This window comes from Gymnoscopelus microlampas (assembly GCF_963454915.1).
Source record: "Gymnoscopelus microlampas genome assembly, chromosome: 5".
In the NCBI taxonomy this organism is placed as follows: Eukaryota; Metazoa; Chordata; class Actinopteri; order Myctophiformes; family Myctophidae; genus Gymnoscopelus; species Gymnoscopelus microlampas.
The window spans coordinates 57,577,320-57,595,531 of record NC_139942.1 but is presented as its reverse complement, the minus strand read 5'-3'; the positions used below and the strand labels follow the sequence as shown (position 1 = coordinate 57,595,531).

The 18,212-nt window shown below is 42.9% G+C and overlaps 1 protein-coding gene across 1 annotated transcript; it reads left to right on the top strand.

The window, feature by feature from the left end:
• Window positions 1–408: 408 nt before the first annotated feature.
• On the top strand, window positions 409–17,678 carry LOC311046370 (myosin-7-like; the record flags this gene model as incomplete). The annotated part of the gene is made up of 38 exons (XM_084058627.1): window positions 409–424; window positions 888–1,096; window positions 1,198–1,341; window positions 1,811–1,967; window positions 2,053–2,080; window positions 2,161–2,269; window positions 2,346–2,438; window positions 2,545–2,608; window positions 2,831–2,929; window positions 3,038–3,141; window positions 3,242–3,380; window positions 3,991–4,109; window positions 4,770–4,919; window positions 5,049–5,219; window positions 5,323–5,632; window positions 6,805–6,863; window positions 7,177–7,382; window positions 7,478–7,604; window positions 7,934–8,070; window positions 8,768–9,023; window positions 9,124–9,366; window positions 9,736–9,912; window positions 10,342–10,487; window positions 10,580–10,670; window positions 10,760–11,149; window positions 11,547–11,673; window positions 11,756–11,874; window positions 11,966–12,162; window positions 12,255–12,438; window positions 12,520–12,685; window positions 12,771–12,895; window positions 12,985–13,293; window positions 13,375–13,578; window positions 13,699–13,995; window positions 14,480–14,584; window positions 14,679–14,774; window positions 16,338–16,472; window positions 17,658–17,678. Exons 2-38 carry the CDS (start codon window positions 896–898, stop codon window positions 17,676–17,678), a joined length of 5,805 nt encoding a protein of 1,934 aa, XP_083914753.1. The 5' UTR covers window positions 409–424; window positions 888–895.
• Between the last annotated feature and the right edge of the window lie 534 nt (window positions 17,679–18,212).

Genomic DNA, 18,212 nt, shown 5'->3' with positions numbered 1-18,212 from the left:
ATGAATCAAATTAATCGTTGTACAGTATATTCAGATTACGATTGAACGTTGTTGTCAGATGGCAGGGTTACAGGTATAAAAAAAATGGTTAAAAAAATAGTACATTTTAACCGTTTAAGGCCTGAGTTCGATTCTTAAAATGCTTTCTAAATCCTAGCAGATTTTTTTTTTTTAAATATATATATTTTGGTGTCGCGCTATGAGCTTGTATATCTGCTATTTTTGAATAGCCAAAGAAATCTAAAGTGACACATATGCGTTCCAGGTCTTAAGGGTTGATACAGGTTTTGATGAGAAGTTGATTTATTATTTTGATGTTGATGTGTGGTTTAAATGTGATGAAGTAATGTTATAATCCCTTTGACTGCATGGCTCACATGGCTACAGCACAGAATCTGATCTCCTGAGGAATACAACAGCCCAGGTAAAAACCTGAGATTATTATTTTACTTGAAAGAGGCAGATACCAGTCTGTTTGTTAAGCTTTGCTTCACAAAAGCACATTGATGCACATGAATAATTTCATTCTGTTGGACTTGCAATTTTGAATCACTAACATCGTTTTTGTTACAATCCTAATAATTGTTACAATATATTGTAACAATTATAAAGACTGTAACGACTGCTGAAGACCAACAATAATACATATGTACAAGTAGTAAGTAAATACAAGTCAATCTGTGGCCGTATGTGTCTCTGCACTAGAAGTAGATGTAGTAAACTAATGTGGGTCTAATCAACGTAATGATGAGAAATACAGAATAGATAAATACATGCATGGAGTGGATGATCAATTTTAAATTGTCACATGACAAACCTAATCAGTCAAACTGCCCTTTACTGAGCATGACGTAACATGGCTGAAAAGGACGGGTCATCTCATGCAGGGTGAACCATGTGTGATCCGGCCATGAGAGACTTCGGGCCGGCTGCTTCTTATCTGAGGAAATCGGACATAGAGCGCCTGGAGGCCCAGACTCGACCCTTTGACATGAAGAAGGCATGCTTCGTCCCTGACCCTGAGGTGGAGTACGTCAAGGGCTCCATCGCCAGTCGGGACGGTGACATGGTTACTGTTGATACTGAGTTCGGGAAGGTATTCTTTTTAATTATTTTTTATTTGAGGTGGGGATATATAGATTATGATCCGATGATTTATCAGTTCATGTCTAAGGATGAACCATCTTTTTTTTACAGACCGTGACCGTGAAAGAGGACGATGTCCATCCTCAGAACCCGCCAAAGTTTGATAAAATTGAAGACATGGCGATGTTCACCTTCCTGCATGAGCCGGCTGTGCTGTTCAACCTCAAAGAGCGTTATGCTGCATGGATGATCTATGTAAGACTACAGCATCCTTACCATTCTGTTTAACTGTTTAACCTCAAAGAGCGTTATGCTGCATGGATGATCTATGTAAGACTACAGCATCCTTACCATTCTGTTTAACTGTTTAACCTCATAGAGCGTTATGCTGCATGGATGATCTATGTAAGACTACAGCATCGTTACCATTCTGTTTAACTGTTTAACCTCAAAGAGCGTTATGCTGCATGGATGATCTATGTAAGACTACAGCATCATTACCATTCTGTTTAACTGTTTAACCTCATAGAGCGTTATGCTGCATGGATGATCTATGTAAGACTACAGCATCATTACCATTCTGTTTAACTGTTTAACCTCAAAGAGCGTTATGCTGCATGGATGATCTATGTAAGACTACAGCATCGTTACCATTCTCCTTCAATGACTCAACAAAGTTACACACTCATTGCTATATCCACTACTCCATCCCATTATCTCGTAGACCTACTCTGGGCTGTTCTGTGTGACGGTCAACCCCTACAAATTTCTGCCGGTCTACAACCAAGAAGTGGTTGTTGCTTACAGAGGAAAGAAGAGGGCTGAAGCTCCTCCTCACATCTTCTCCATCTCTGATAATGCCTATCAGTACATGCTGGCAGGTATAAAAACCTACATTTGTCCATTAAGCCATACCACCACTGCACTATTCACTGCCCATATTTCTAACATTAATTTTCCTTACAGACAGAGAAAACCAGTCCATCCTCATCACGTAAGTCAAATACATTTACACAGCAAAAATACCATTACATACAGTATAGAATAACCTAACGTCATCATTGTTTATTTCAGTGGAGAATCTGGTGCTGGAAAGACTGTCAACACCAAGCGTGTCATTCAATATTTTGCCAGTATTGCTGCTGTGCCAAGTGGGAAAAAAGATGCAGCTGCTGAGAAAAAGGTTTGTAGAGTAAAGAATGTTGTTGAACATTTGTCAAAGGATATGCATATCATTAATTCAAGTGTTTCAAACACAGGGTACCCTGGAGGATCAAATCATCCAGGCTAACCCTGCGCTGGAGGCCTTCGGTAACGCCAAGACCATCAGGAATGACAACTCCTCCAGATTTGTGTGTATCTTGGCGATTATAGAGACACAGGTGTATTATATGTATTATAGCCATCATGAAATAAAAGTAATAATCAACCAGAAAATGTATGATGTTCACCCTCTAGGGTAAATTCATCCGAATTCATTTCGACAACAGAGGAAAGCTGGCCTCGGCTGATATTGAGACTTGTAAGTAAACGGAAGCAACAGTTACGTATTTATTGATGCAAACAATGGGGGTTATGACAAAGCTGGGTTTGCATTCCCTGTTTCCTTTAACAAATATGATCGATATGTCAAGAGAGACAAGCTGAAACAAGAAGTCACTGATTGAGCAATATGCCAGATACTCTAAGCAGGCCATATTCTGAGTAGATGTGGCACAATAACAACAACACATTGTCCTTCTAGATCTTCTGGAGAAGTCCCGTGTGACTTATCAGCTCAGAGCTGAGAGAGATTACCACATTTTCTACCAGATCTTGTCTCAGGCAAAGCCTGAACTTCTGGGTAAGAAATATGCAATTCACTGCTCATAATCCGTTATGCTACAAGCTATCTACTGTAGCTTTAATATCATACTATCTATCTGTTTGTACTTTTTCAACTTCTCTTCAGAAATGCTGCTCATCACCAACAACCCCTATGACTACTCCTTCATCTCCCAAGGAGAGACGACGGTAGCCTCCATCAATGACGCTGACGAGCTGAAAGCCACTGATGTGAGCTTTATGTTCTCAATCCTTTCAAAGTCAAACAATAAATTATCTACAAATTCTACCGGACTTTCTGATCCTTTTGATCCTGAACATTTTTATTTAGGATGCTTTTGACGTGCTGGGCTTCACTCAAGAAGAGAAGAACAGCATTTACAAGCTGACCGGGGCCATCATGCACTACGGGAACATGAAGTTCAAGCAGAAGCAGAGAGAAGAACAGGCTGAAGCTGATGGTACTGAAGGTGAGACTGTTGTGAAGAAACAAAACAACTAGGCGTAAGATGGTACATCAGAAACCTCTTATCTCCATTTTATAACTTTTTGTGTTTTTTAGTAAAATGTACGCCCTGCTTGATCGTACTACAGCGTCACAAAAAAGCAGCAGTAGAAAAAGTAGCAGATCTACAAGCTCGAGCTTTGAGCTTGTAGATCTGATACTTTTGATATATATTTTTTTAATCCTGATATGTAACAGTTTTGGAACATATGAGGTTTCCACCCGACAGAGACGATATGATGACAAAATCATGATTGTCCGTTTGTGGTGAAACTTTGCACGCACATTCGCTCTACGTTGAGGAACACATGCCACCCTTTCAACATTGCCCTATTATAGCGCCACCAGGAGGCAGATTTTTGCAAAAAAAAATAATTTATTACTACTACAGATTTTGTCCAAACATCACACACATCGGTACACATTATCTCTATAGTCAAGTGATCAAGACTGATCCGTCTGATTGTTCATATTCCATCCTGGCCCACAATAATCTACCTGACCTGGCGGAGACCTGTGCTCCGTGGAGCACTTTTTCTAGAATGACATAATTTACCTTAAATTAATTTCCTCAGATGCTGACAAAGTTGCGTATCTGATGGGCCTGAACTCTGCTGACCTCATTAAGGGTCTCTGTCACCCAAGGGTGAAAGTTGGAAACGAGTGGGTCACCAAGGGACAGGATGTTAACCAGGTACAAGTTATATTTAATAATTACTGTATACTCAGCTTTGGTTGGTCTCTGCTACTTTTCCTTTTTTTTTGTATGCAAGATAATTATGTAGAGTGGTAGTTGGCACAATGGTAAGGATGAATTGTCTTTAATGGATTGATAGAAGGAATAGGAGGATTGATATGACCTGAGGAAGATCCACAGCGGATCAAAACTTGTTCTTTTTGTAATAAAGAAGTACATGTTTGACCTGCTTTGGTGTGCGGGCTCTACCTTTTTGAACTGAAGCCTCTTTAGCCACAAACCACAGTCCATGTGCGTATAGCTAAGGATCCATAGGAAGGACATTTTATGTTATGAGATAATTACAGGGAAATAGGGGCGGCCATACCTTAGTGGTTAGTGAGCCCGCCTAGGGAGCCAGAGGCCTTGGTTGCCCCAGGTTCGATTCCCGGCCAGGCCAGCATATGTGTCGATGAAATGAAATTTGTCCCTGAGCAAGACTCTTAACCCCTTGCTCACAGGTTCTCATTGGAAACAAGACCGCAAGGACTTTCATGAACAACCTGTTAAAAGGAATTATCCTTATCCTTATGAGAGACTGTGTGGTATCCTTTAAATGACAAATGATGTTCTTAAAATGAATGTAATTTTCATATATTTTTGGCTTTCGTGCTATAGGTGAACTACGCAATCGGTGCACTGTCTAAGTCAGTGTATGAGAAAATGTTCATGTGGATGGTGGTGAGAATCAACCAAAACCTGGACACCAAGCAGGCCCGTCAGTACTTCATTGGTGTACTGGACATTGCTGGGTTTGAGATCTTTGATGTGAGTTATGCTAACTTGACAATAAGGACTTTGTGTTATTAGCTGTCATTTTCACGTTGAGTTAAGACAAACCTTAGTGAGCGTGTAAAGGAAATCTATGCTAATGTTTTGTATTTTGTCCTTTTGCAGTTGAACACCTTTGAGCAACTCTGCATCAACTTCACCAACGAGAAGCTGCAACAGTTTTTCAACCACCACATGTTTGTGCTGGAGCAGGAGGAGTACAAGAAAGAAGGCATTGAATGGACTTTCATTGACTTTGGCATGGACTTACAGGCTTGTATTGACCTGATTGAAAAGGTGAGAGCTTGAAAAACACTGTGTTCATGGATCAATAAAAGGTATATGACTATCTAGCAAGTTGTTATTTCTTCTTCAAAGTACATTATCTCCTTCTCCTCAGCCCATGGGTATCATGTCCATCCTTGAAGAGGAGTGCATGTTTCCCAAGGCCAGCGATGCCACCTTCAAAGCTAAGCTACACGACAACCACCTGGGGAAGTCCAACAACTTTCAGAAGCCAAGGCTTATCAAAGGGAAACCAGAGGCTCATTTCTCCCTGGTTCACTACGCTGGTACCGTGGATTATAACATCAGCAGCTGGCTCGTGAAGAACAAAGACCCTTTGAATGAGACGGTCGTCGGACTCTTCCAGAAGTCGAATCTTAAACTGCTATCCCTCCTCTTTGTAGATTATGCAGGGTCTGACGCTGGTATGTATTAATAAAACACACTAATATTTCTGTTCTCATGGTGGGGCGGCAGTGGCTCAGGAGGGGGAGTGGCCACTTGGGAATCGGAAGGTTCCCAGTTTGATCCACGGCCTCCCCTGGGTTAGAGCCTCAAAGTGTCCTTGAGCAAGACACTGACTGAACCCCTAACTGCTCCCGATGAGCAGGTTGGTGCCTGTCATGATTTCCCCTGCCATCGGTGTGTGGAAGTGTGTGTGTGTAAATGTAATGCTCATTGTAAAGTGCTTCCTTTGAATACGGGCACTATATACAGCAAATGCACCATTTACCACTGATAAGCCTTAATATACTGTAGCCACAAATATATTACAATTCTTTCTGGATTCCCTGCTGTTTGCAGCACACTATATGGTTCATATAGGTTATTAGCAGGGGTGCACATAACTGGTGCGCAGGTGCGCATGCGCACCCAAAATAAAAAATGCGCACCACATCAGGCGACGCGAGGCGCTTTTGCGCACCAACAGCTGGGACAGGAATTTCCAAGCTTTTATTTTTTAGCAAAACTAAAAAATAAAAGCCTGGAGATCGAGGCTAGGAATTTACTTCCTGAAGCCACACTCACACAATCACTCTAAAGCACCCGTCGGCCCCATGTACAGCCATTACGCACAGGGGTAGAGATATGACTCGCGTCGCCTCGCATCGCCTCGCATTGCCTCGCTGCGTGCACGCAGCCAGCAGCGGCTGTTAGAGGCACTCGTCACCGATGATGAACGCACAGTAATGGTGCAAAATATGCCGTGAACGTCCCAATCTGGCGGATAAAATCAGCGCAGCAGCACAGGGCACCAACCTTGGGGGCTTTATCTAACAGCGTGAGAAAAAAAACGGCGAAAATCGGCGGAATTTAGAAGCAGAGCGTCCTTTTTTTCTCGCCCCCCCCCCCCCCCCCCCCGTTGACAAAACTGTCCGGTGGGCACCGTGCTGACCCCTCCCCCCCGTTGACAAACCCCCCCCCCGTTGACAAAACGGGACGGGCGCCATGCGCACCAAGTCACATGTCCAGGTGCTCTTCTGCGTACCAGACCTAAAAAGTTATGTGCACCCCTGGTTATTAGGCTAGTAACAGTTTTTTCAAAATGGAATTAGTAAGCAATGATTCATACAGCTGTCTTTTCAAATTGTTCTAGACTCTGGAGGAAGAAAGAAGAAAGGTTCCTCCTTCCAAACTGTATCTGCTTTGCATAGGGTGAGATAATGTAAACAAACCAAGGTCATTGATCATCAAGTAGAATAGTTAGAATTGTGGTTTGGAAGCTTTTTGGCTTTGGCGGACCCCCTGGAGTAACTCGGAGGACCTAGGGGTCGCGGACCCCCTGTTGAAGACTGAGATAAGACTGAGATAAGCTAATGAAGAAACATGTATTTTGGAGCTACTAATCTACAGAGCAACACAATAGTATAAACAGCTCAGATTGGGACATTGCCTTTACATTTCAATACATGCCAAGAATGTGTTAGAGTGGCAAATAATACTGGTATCCCTGATGGTTCACCTACAGGAGAACCTGAACAAGCTGATGACTAACCTGAGGTCTACTCACCCTCACTTTGTGCGCTGCCTCATCCCCAACGAGACCAAGACTCCTGGGATCATGGAGAATCCTCTGGTGATGCACCAGCTCCGTTGTAACGGTGTACTGGAAGGCATCAGGATCTGCAGGAAGGGCTTCCCCAACAGGATCCTCTATGGAGATTTCAAACAGAGGTAGGTATTAGAGAACTACTGCTCATTTAACAATGTTTAAGAAAAAAATCTATTCGATTGTACTTTTGCTTGAATGTTTCTATTATTTCTCAAAGGTACCGCATTTTGAACCCAAGTGCAATCCCAGACGGCCAGTTCATTGACAACAAGAAGGCTGCGGAGAAACTCTTAGGTTCTCTGGAGGAAATTGATCAAACCCAGTACAAACTGGGACACACCAAGGTGAGTATTTCATAGTTTGATAGAACAGATTTTGCTAAGCATGTGGAATGTAGAAGCACTCTGTTCAAAGTCCAGAATTCAAAATGTACTTGAGTAAAAGTACTAAAATGTTTGAAAATAGCAGATTTACAAGCTCAACGCGTCGCAATGCGACACGTTGTGAGCTCGTAGATCTGCTATTTTCAAATCGCTTAGGTTACGTTGTTTAATAACGTAATAATGTATATCTGCAAAGTAACTGGTAACTATCTCTGAGATGTAGTGGAGTAGAAGTAAAAGTATTGAACATTGGAAATGCTCCAGTAAAGTAAAAAAAAACTGTCTTTCAGGTGTTCTTTAAAGCTGGGCTGCTGGGTCAGCTGGAGGAGATGCGAGACGACAGACTGGCTCTAGTTATCTCTGGTATCCAGGCCAAAGCTCGCGGTTTTATGGCAAGACTTGACTTCATCATGACTGCTGAGCGCAGGCAAGTAGTCATTGCAGAGATGGGGACTCGAGTCAAAGACTTGCACTCGAGTCGCCATACAGTACACGCGACTTGAGACTCGACTCGACCCTCAAAGACTGGAGACTTGACTCGGACTTGAGGCCAAAGACTCGAAACTCGACTCGGACTCGAGCTCAGAGACTCGTGGGCATCTCTGGGTCATGGCCATTCACACCATAAGTAACACTTACGTAAACAACCAATGACAATCGTGGGTTTCAACCCCATTCTGAGTGTAACACAAGTTCCTATCAAAACTCCATACCGTATAGATTGCCACCCATAGTTCGGAGCACTCATGTGTACTGACTGTCTAATATTTGTGGCCATATTGAAATATTATCTTCATAACTTATATTATAATATGACAAATAATCTGTTATTTTAGTCAGACGTTGCAGTTCAAGTTTAAGAGGAAAATATATTGCATTAAATAAGGAAAACTGTTAAGAATTGGTAATGGTATTTTTTCACCCATTGTACCAAACGCCAATTGGTGCCAAACGCACCATGACCCCAACACTGTGATACAATACAAAACTAATCTTGAGGTTTTTTCTCTTCTTTTTTTGACCATTACATCCCTAACCAAAACAAAACATCTTTCCTGCTGTGTGAATCAGACATTAATGACTTACATATAGATTTTGTTTTTTAATCCGTTTTTATTCTGCAGGGAAGCACTGCTGGTGATCCAGTGGAACATCCGTGCCTTCATGGTGGTCAAGAATTGGCCATGGATGAGGATGTACTTCAAGATCAAGCCACTGTTGAAGTCAGCGGAGTCTGAGAAGGAAATGGCTAACCTGAAGGCGGAGTTTGCCAAACTTAAAGAGGCCTTTGCAAAATCTGAAGCCCGAAAGAAGGAATTGGAAGAGAAAACGGTCACTCTTCTCCAAGAGAAGAATGACCTACAGCTCAGAGTCCAATCGGTATGTTAAAAATGTATATTCTAAATGAATGCGTGGCCACAATGAAAATAAATCACATTACATCACATTTGTACGTTATCCTGCGTGTTTTCAATGACAGGAGCAAGATAATCTTGGTGACGCTGAAGAGAGATGTGAGGGCCTGATCAGGAGCAAGATTCAGCTGGAGGCTAAATCCAAAGAGTTTTCAGAGAGGTTGGAGGATGAGGAGGAGATCAACGCAGAACTGACTGCGAAGAAGAGGAAACTGGAGGATGAGTGTTCTGAGTTGAAGAAGGATCTCGATGACTTGGAACTAACTCTGTCTAAAGTGGAGAAAGAGAAGCATGCCACCGAGAACAAGGTGTTAACCAAAAAAATCTATTTGTATGTTCGCAATAGAGCATCGAAGTCTGACGTAATTTACGCATTCCTATATTTTCGCCAGAAACAGACCAAACATATCACATTTGAGTGACTGACTACTGTAAACGATACAAAGCCACCTCCCTGACAATACCGCCGGGACAGTTTGTTTATTTATGGACATACAGCCCTAACCCTGTACAATGAATTCTTATACGAGACAATTTTAAAATGATCCGATGTTATTCTCCATAGAGGAAAACCTCTGTGACCCCAGGGGATGAACGAGTGACATCAGCACTTTGGTATTCTATAGCGCCTGAACTATATGAGATCATAAATAACACAACATCCCTGCCCCCCACAGGTGAAGAATATGGTTGAGGAAATGGCTTCTCTGGATGAAATCATCGCCAAGCTGACCAAGGAGAAGAAGGCCTTACAGGAGGCTCACCAGCAGACACTGGATGACCTGCAGTCAGAGGAAGACAAAGTCAACTCTCTGACCAAGGCCAAAGCTAAGCTGGAACAGCAAGTGGACGATGTAAGATTTGATATTTTTTTACCCCCTTTTCACCCCAATTTAGTCGTTATGCATCCCCACACACATGTCTGTGTTGTCACTGCTGTCGTACCCTACTGACTCACCTGCAAGTGAGGAGCCCCCACCGGGAGGACGTAGAGCCTTCGTCCTACTCCTCCCGCCCAGCGCTCCATGTTGACAGGTGCCGCCCCCCTCAGCCCGTAAGAGTACGCGCAGGAACACCCTCCTCCCCGCCCGGCTTTCCTCCCCCGAACACGGGGGCAATTGTGTTCAAATAGACGCCCCAACAAAGCCGGATGCACCACGTGGATTTGAACCCACAACCTCCGCGGTGGTGGGCAGATACTTTACCACTGCGCCACCCGAGCGCCCAACTTCATGGAAAATATATAACTTAATAATTCTAACTAAGTATATCACTTGCAACAGCTCGAAGGGTCCCTGGAGCAAGAGAAGAAGATTCGTATGGATCTTGAGAGGTCTAAGAGGAAGTTTGAAGGAGACTTAAAGTTGTGTCAAGAGAGTATAATGGACCTGGAAAATGACAAGCAGCAACTAGAAGAGAGGCTGAAAAAGTAATGACCACTACATGAGTTTGTGAGTGTATAATACGATTTAAAAGTATGCTGTCAAGGTGTAATGCACTGTAACATTTTGCCATACGCAGAAAAGATTTCGAAATCAGCCAACTTAATGGAAAAATTGAAGACGAACAAGCAATGAGTGCTCAACTCCAGAAAAAATTGAAGGAGTTGCAGGTAATGAAAGTTAAATCAACTTGTTGAATAACAATATTATGTCCTGCAATTGAAGCTTGATTAAGATGCATTTGACCCGTGTCTTGTAGGCCCGCATTGAGGAACTAGAAGAGGAGCTTGAGGCAGAGCGAGCTGCTCGAGCAAAGGCAGAGAAGCAGAGATCTGACTTGAGCAGAGAGCTGGAGGAGATCAGCGAGAGGCTGGAGGAGGCTGGTGGAGCAACGGTTGCCCAGGTTGAGATGAACAAGAAGAGGGAGGCCGAGTTCCAGAAGATCCGCAGAGACCTTGAAGAGGCCACTCTGCATCACGAGGCCACCACTGCCACCCTGAGGAAGAAACAAGCTGACAGTGTGGCTGACCTGGGAGAGCAGATTGACAACCTGCAGCGGGTCAAACAGAAACTGGAGAAGGAGAAGAGCGAGGTCAGACTGGAGTTGGATGATGTGGTCTCTAGCATGGAGCAGATCCTTAAGTCCAAGGTACATAGTGCACTGCTTATGTTGGGTTAAACGGCATACAGTATGCGCAATGCTTCATTTGTATGGTGCCACATGCCGGAGGATCACAGTGTGTTTCCAGGTTTTCCAGGTCTGTCTGTTCGTCCCGACCTTGGTGAAAGGACAAGGTCAAGGTCACTGTGACCTCACAAAACTTGTTCATTAAATTCCATCAAAGTCTTAATTCACTAGTACTACATCTACTATATGAGTCTGGACAGACGACCACGTAAACAGCAACTTGTTGGTGGAGGCATACAACCTCAATGCGGTATTTCTAGTTGTCTAGTTTTTGTAAGTGTTCTATTAAATGTACCTTAGATAACAAAGTGATGAGTAATCACTTAATCTGACTTGACATGAAGATATTTATTTGCAGGCTAGCTCGGAGAAAATGTGCAGGACTCTGGAAGATCAGATGAATGAATATAAAACAAAGGCTGAAGAGAGACAGCGCTCCATCAATGACTTCACCTTGCAAAAAGCCAAGCTTCAAACTGAGAACGGTAAATGCTGCATTGATTTTAATAAAGGGCCTATTAAAATACGTCACTCAAAGGCACTGAATTAACATTCATGTCTAATCAGGTGAACTTTCACGCCAACTTGAGGAAAAGGACTCTCTGGTGTCTCAACTCACCAGAGGAAAACTATCCTACAGTCAGCAGATTGAAGATCTTAAAAGACAACTGGAGGAAGAAGTCAAAGTAACAAATAATCATATACATAATTATAATAGTTAGTTATAATTAGTAGATTGAATGACATAAGGTGGATTCAATTTTGTTCAAATTTCAGGCCAAGAATGCATTAGCCCATGCACTGCAGTCTGCTCGCCACGACTCTGACCTGCTGAGGGAACAGTTTGAAGAGGAGCAGGAGGCCAAAGCTGAACTGCAGCGAGGCATGTCCAAGGCTAACTCTGAGGTGGCTCAATGGAGATCCAAGTACGAGACTGATGCCATCCAGAGGACTGAAGAGCTGGAGGAAGCCAAGTGAGTACCGAACCTTATATGTTATTTAGTGTGTTGGCACACCTTTTAGACAGACATCTTCCTTGAACTTCTCTACACTCTTCACCATCCAGGAAGAAGCTGGCTCAGCGTCTTACGGATGCTGAGGAGGCTGTAGAGGCTGTTAATGCTAAATGTTCTTCCCTGGAGAAGACCAAACACAGACTGCAGAATGAGATTGAAGATCTCATGGTGGACGTGGAGAGATCTAATGCTGCTGCTGCTGCCCTGGACAAGAAGCAAAGGAACTTTGACAAGGTTGACATTATTATTTCACTGCAGGTAAATAGTTCCCATTAAAAAGAAGGAGACAAAGTCGCATGTTCTTGTTTCCTCCAGGTCTTGGCAGAGTGGAAGCAGAAGTATGAGGAGTCTCAAGTAGAGCTGGAGAGCTCCCAAAAGGAGTCAAGATCTCTGAGCACTGATCTCTTCAAACTGAAGAACTCCTATGAAGAATGTCTGGACCACCTGGAGACTTTGAAGAGAGAGAACAAGAATCTACAGGGTAAGGAGATATGTGTTCTATTGAAGCATCTTTTAAAATCATTGTCCTATTACTGTATTATGACAATTATTGTCTTCATCCTCAGAGGAAATAGTTGACCTCACTGAGCAAATTGCTCAGACTGGAAAGAGTATTCATGAGCTTGAGAAGAATCGAAAACAGCTCGAGCAAGAAAAGTGTGAGATTCAAGCAGCTCTGGAGGAAGCAGAGGTACATTATGATGACATTTGAACTTACCTTATAGTTTGTTATAATTCCACCTGCAATTGTTATACACCACATTGTTCTTCTCATGCTAGGCCACACTGGAGCATGAGGAAGGGAAGAACCTTCGAGCACAGCTTGAATTTAATCAGGTGAAGGCTGAGATTGAGCGCAAGCTAGCAGAGAAGGATGAGGAGATGGAGACGGCAAAGAGAAACCAACAGAGAATCGTGGATACTCTTCAAAGCTCTCTTGAGTCAGAGACTCGCAGCAGGAATGAAGCCATGCGCCTGAAGAAGAAGATGGAGGGAGACCTCAATGAGATGGAGATCCAGCTCAGCCAGGCCAACAGGCAGGCAGCTGAGGCTCAGAAACAACTCAAGTCTGTTCAAGCACATCTAAAGGTACAAGTGCGAAACAAAACAAAAACTTTCTGTTGGTACAAAAGCACCTAAAATACTTATTCCTTTTTTTTTATCTTTTAGGATGCTCAACTGCAGCTTGATGATTCTCTTCGTGCCAATGATGATCTGAAGGAGAACATTGCCATCGTTGAGAGACGCAACAACCTCATGCAGGCAGAGTTGGAGGAGTTGAGATCCTTGGTGGAACAGACTGACAGAGCCCGCAAGCTTGCTGAGCAAGAGCTGCTGGATATCAGTGAAAGGGTCCAGTTGCTGAACTCACAGGTAGCCAATACATTAATATATAATATATATTATATAGTATACAGGAATACGTGTTACCAAAATTAGCCTAAATTATTGTGACGTAAATACATGATCAAATATGATTTAATCTCTGACCAGAACATTAGCTTGATAAACCAGAGGAAGAAGCTGGAGGCCGATACGGCCCAGCTTCAGACAGAGGTGGATGAAGCGTTGCAGGAGTGCAGAAACGCTGAAGAAAAGGCCAAGAAGGCCATCACTGACGCTGCCATGATGGCAGAGGAGCTGAAAAAGGAGCAGGACACCAGCGCTCACCTGGAGCGCATGAAGAAGAACATGGAACAAACCATCAAGGACCTGCAGCACCGTCTGGATGAGGCTGAACAGATCGCCTTGAAGGGAGGCAAGAAGCAGGTGCAGAAGCTGGAGGCCAGGGTGAGTTTTTCATTTAGAAAATAATATCATAACTATATAAGAGAAGGCTACTTCGTTACAAATAATGTCTGACTCCTCCCACCCTTCCCACCATCTCTTTGAACTCCTGCCATCTGGTAGGCGGTTGGAGAGCTTAGGGGGAAGCACCATCAGGTCATCCAACAGCTTCTTCCCCCGAACCATCAGAACCCTGAACGCTCGCCACATATTGCCCCCAAAACTAACATCTTGAGGGATGAATAGCACTTTATCTATATTGCACTTTGAATGCATCAGCACTTATTGTTTTACCAACGTTGTCTGCTCTCTCTCCTTTTTTATTTGTTTAACGGCCTTGCCTCTTTTTAATGTGTCTATTGTTTTTAAATGTGAATAACCATGAGTTGTGGAGAATGGTATTTTGCTCCCCTGCATGCCTAGTGTGTATTGTGAAAGTGACAATAAAACTGATTCTGATTCGACCTGTCTCCCCACAACCTTACAGGTAAAAGAACTTGAAAGTGAAGTGGAGATAGAACAGAAAAGGGCCAGTGATTGTATCAAGGGAATACGGAAATATGAGAGACGTATCAAGGAGCTCACTTACCAGGTATCATTCCAATTAGATCAAAGATAAAAAGTCTGAGACAGTCTGACGAATCACCATTTAAATGTAAAATGTATTGTTTATGTTCTGTTTTCAGACTGAGGAAGACCGCAAGAATTTGACTCGCCTGCAAGATCTGGTGGACAAGTTGCAGCTCAAGCTGAAATCCTACAAGAGAGCTTCAGAAGAGAATGTAAGTACTACCCATACTGTGTGAACAGCAGAATTTCATGTACTGTATCCCACGCCCAGAGCAGTAATTGACTATGCAAAGATAGTTATTTCTATGCACTGTATTTTTGTTTCTTTATATTTTCACCCCATTCAATCATTCAATTAGCTTTTGTATCGCTTCGGTAGCAACACAACTGTACTCCTGTGCACTGACAGTGGTGGAAAGTAACCAAGTACATTTAATCAAGTACTGTACTTAAGTAGAAGTTTGAGGTACTTTTTACTTTACTGGAGTATTTCCAACGTTCAGTACTTTTACTTCTACTCCACTACATCTCAGAGGCAAATATTATACTTTTACTCCACTACAATTATTGGAAAACTTTAGTTACTAGTTACTTTGCAGTTTTTTATTATTATTACAAAACATACATTAACCACTTCAGCCCTATGTAATCTACAAGCTCACAACGCGTCTCATGGCGACATGTTGTGAGCTTGTAGATCTGCTATTTTCAAAAGCCTTTTTAGACAAACACATTTTAGACAGGACATTCTGGACACTTTTACTTTTGGTACTTCAAGTACATTTTGATGCCAATACTTTTGTACTTTTACTCAGGTAAATTTAGAATTCCAGACTTTTACATAACAGAGCATTTCCACATAGCAGTATTGATACTTTTACTTAAGTATCAGAATCAGAATCAGAATCAGGTTTATTGTCACATCACAGGTTTACAAGGTAAAAAAGTGGGTGAAATGTGTTTTTGTACATCATTCCCATCGCAACGTTAGATTCCGTAGAAAGAAGAGTGGGGAGAGAGAGAAGAAGAAGAGGGGTAGGGGGTTAAGTGGGAAGGAGATCAAACAAGAGAACAATAGAAGCCAAAAAACAAGTTATCTACATATTTACAAAGTACCTGAGATAAGAGACAGACTAAGGCAGTGGTTCTCAAACTTTTTCATGTCAAGGACCCCCTAATTGACACTTATTACCTCGCGAACCCCCACTTGAAAAGATAAGCCAGGGACCCCCATAAGAGAAGGTTTTTTACGGCTCTCTAGCAGTGATTCTCAACCATTTTAATCTCAAGGACCCCCAGTTTGACATGCATTAGGCCTACGGACCCCCATTTAATGGCATTTCTATCTCTGGGACCCCAATTCACATTGTAAAATCAATGTTAATCTAACTCTTGAGAGTGTACAAATGGAACCAAATGGACCCGTTAGGGTCCATTTGGTTCCATTTGTACACTCTCAGAGTTACAGACCCATAAGGGTCCATTTGGTTCCTATCCATCATTTAGCTGGGTACCCCCTGGAACCCCCTCAAGTACCCCTGGGGGTCCCCGGACCCCACTTTGAGAACCATGGGACTAAGGTGCCTGAGCATAGCAGCAATGTATGTATACTGTGCATGATATACTTATAGACGCTAAGGTGCTTAGAGAAAAAAAAGCGCAATAAAAAAAGACCAACAAAAAAAGTTTGTGCGTTATACTGTACATGGGAAGCCTAAGGGTGGACTGACCCTGGTATAATCCAGTAAACAATTTGAGTACTTTTTCCACCACAGGAGGTGCAGGCCGACGGCAACCTGACTAAGTTCCGTAAGCTGCAGCATGAGCTGGACGAGGCCGAGGAGAGAGCTGACATCGCTGAGTCTCAAGTCAACAAGCTGCGTGCCAAGAGCCGCGATGTGGGATCCAAGGTCAGTGTGATTTGATTACACTATGTCACTATGTCACTATATCACTATGTCACTATGTCACTATCACTATGTCACTATGTCACTATGTCACTATGGCACTATGCCACTATGTCACTATGGCACTATGTCACTATGTCACTATGGCACTATGTCACTATGTCACTATGTCAAATCAACATGAAGACACTTCATGTTGATTGACACAGGTATTCCAACACACTAAATATAATTATGTATTGTCAAAGTTATCTTAACATTCAATGTGCATCGGGGGCACAGTCGGTAGCGCTGTCTCCTCACAGTTAGAAGGTCCTGGGTTCAATTCCCGCCAGGGGACGCTGTGGGCGTGTCCTCTCCTCCGCGTCATCAGTGCCCATACCCTAGGTGGGGTTGGAGAAAGGGTCTACTCTGTGTGGAGTTTGCATGTTCTCCCCGTGTCCCCTAGGGTAGTTAATACCCTCACAAAAACATGCAGTAATCCTGGTCTCTATATTGCCTCCCCCTGGTCAGCCGGGGCGCCTGATGGAGGGGAAAAGGAACTGGAACTGGGAATAACGTGTTCCTTCCACACGCTACGTCCTACCGGGGACACTCCCCCCTGTCAGGTGATAAGAAGCTACGTCCTACCGGGGACACTCCCCCCTGTCAGGTGATAAGAAGCTACGTCCTACCGGGGAAACTCCCCCCTGTCAGGTGATAAGAAGCTACGTCCTACCGGGGACACTCCCCCCTGTCAGGTGATAAGAAGCTACGTCCTACCGGGGAAACTCCCCCGTCAGGTGATAAGAAGCTACGTCCTACCGGGGACACTCCCCCCTGTCAGGTGATAAGAAGCGGCTTGCTCACTCCTCATGCGTTGAAGGAAGCATGAGCTCAGTTCGGGGCTCTCCCCAGGCTGGCAGAGGAGAGTAGCGCCCAGGATTACAGCTTAGGCATTGGCACTGGGTGAAAAATAAGGGTTAAACATCGTAAAATAAATATCCATGACTTATTACCGTACAATGATTTCAGCCAATATTGACTTAACTATTCAGGTACGTTCAGACGACTTTGGAGAATTAATGGGAAAATTATAAATGTTTATGTACGATATACAGTATGGCTAAAGCTGTGAATAGACATTGTTATGTAATGTCACCGGTGTGATCTTTAAATATGTATACTTTGAATTATCTTCCTTTTCAGAAAGGCCAGGATGAAGAGTGAAGCTCATTGATGAATAATCCTTTCTGAGACACCTGTTGCCCCAGCATCAGTGTTTCCCTAAGCATGCCTCGTTGTTCTGTAGAATAAAATACATCTGTATCAGTGTCTCCCTGCATGCCTCGTTGTTCAGTAGAATAAAATACATCTGTATCAGCATTAGGGGTGGGACGATATGGGTATCTCACGATACAATATCTGTGGCGATATTAGGCCCTTGATAAAAATGATATCACAATATTCGATATTTTGTGATATCACGATATATTGCATGAAATTTCACCAACGATGTATCACAATATTCCTTGTATTCAATTCATAAACACATAAAATAGCACCAAACTGTTCAAAATCATCATTACACAAATACAGTCGGAAAAACAACGTATCACCAAAAAAAAATAATAATAATAATATTGATTTTTTTCCGGCAGTATATCGATTATTTATTGCGGGAGAAAGTATCGCGATATATCACGATATTGATATATCGTCCCACCCCTAATCAGCATCAGTGTCTCTATAAGCATGCCTCAT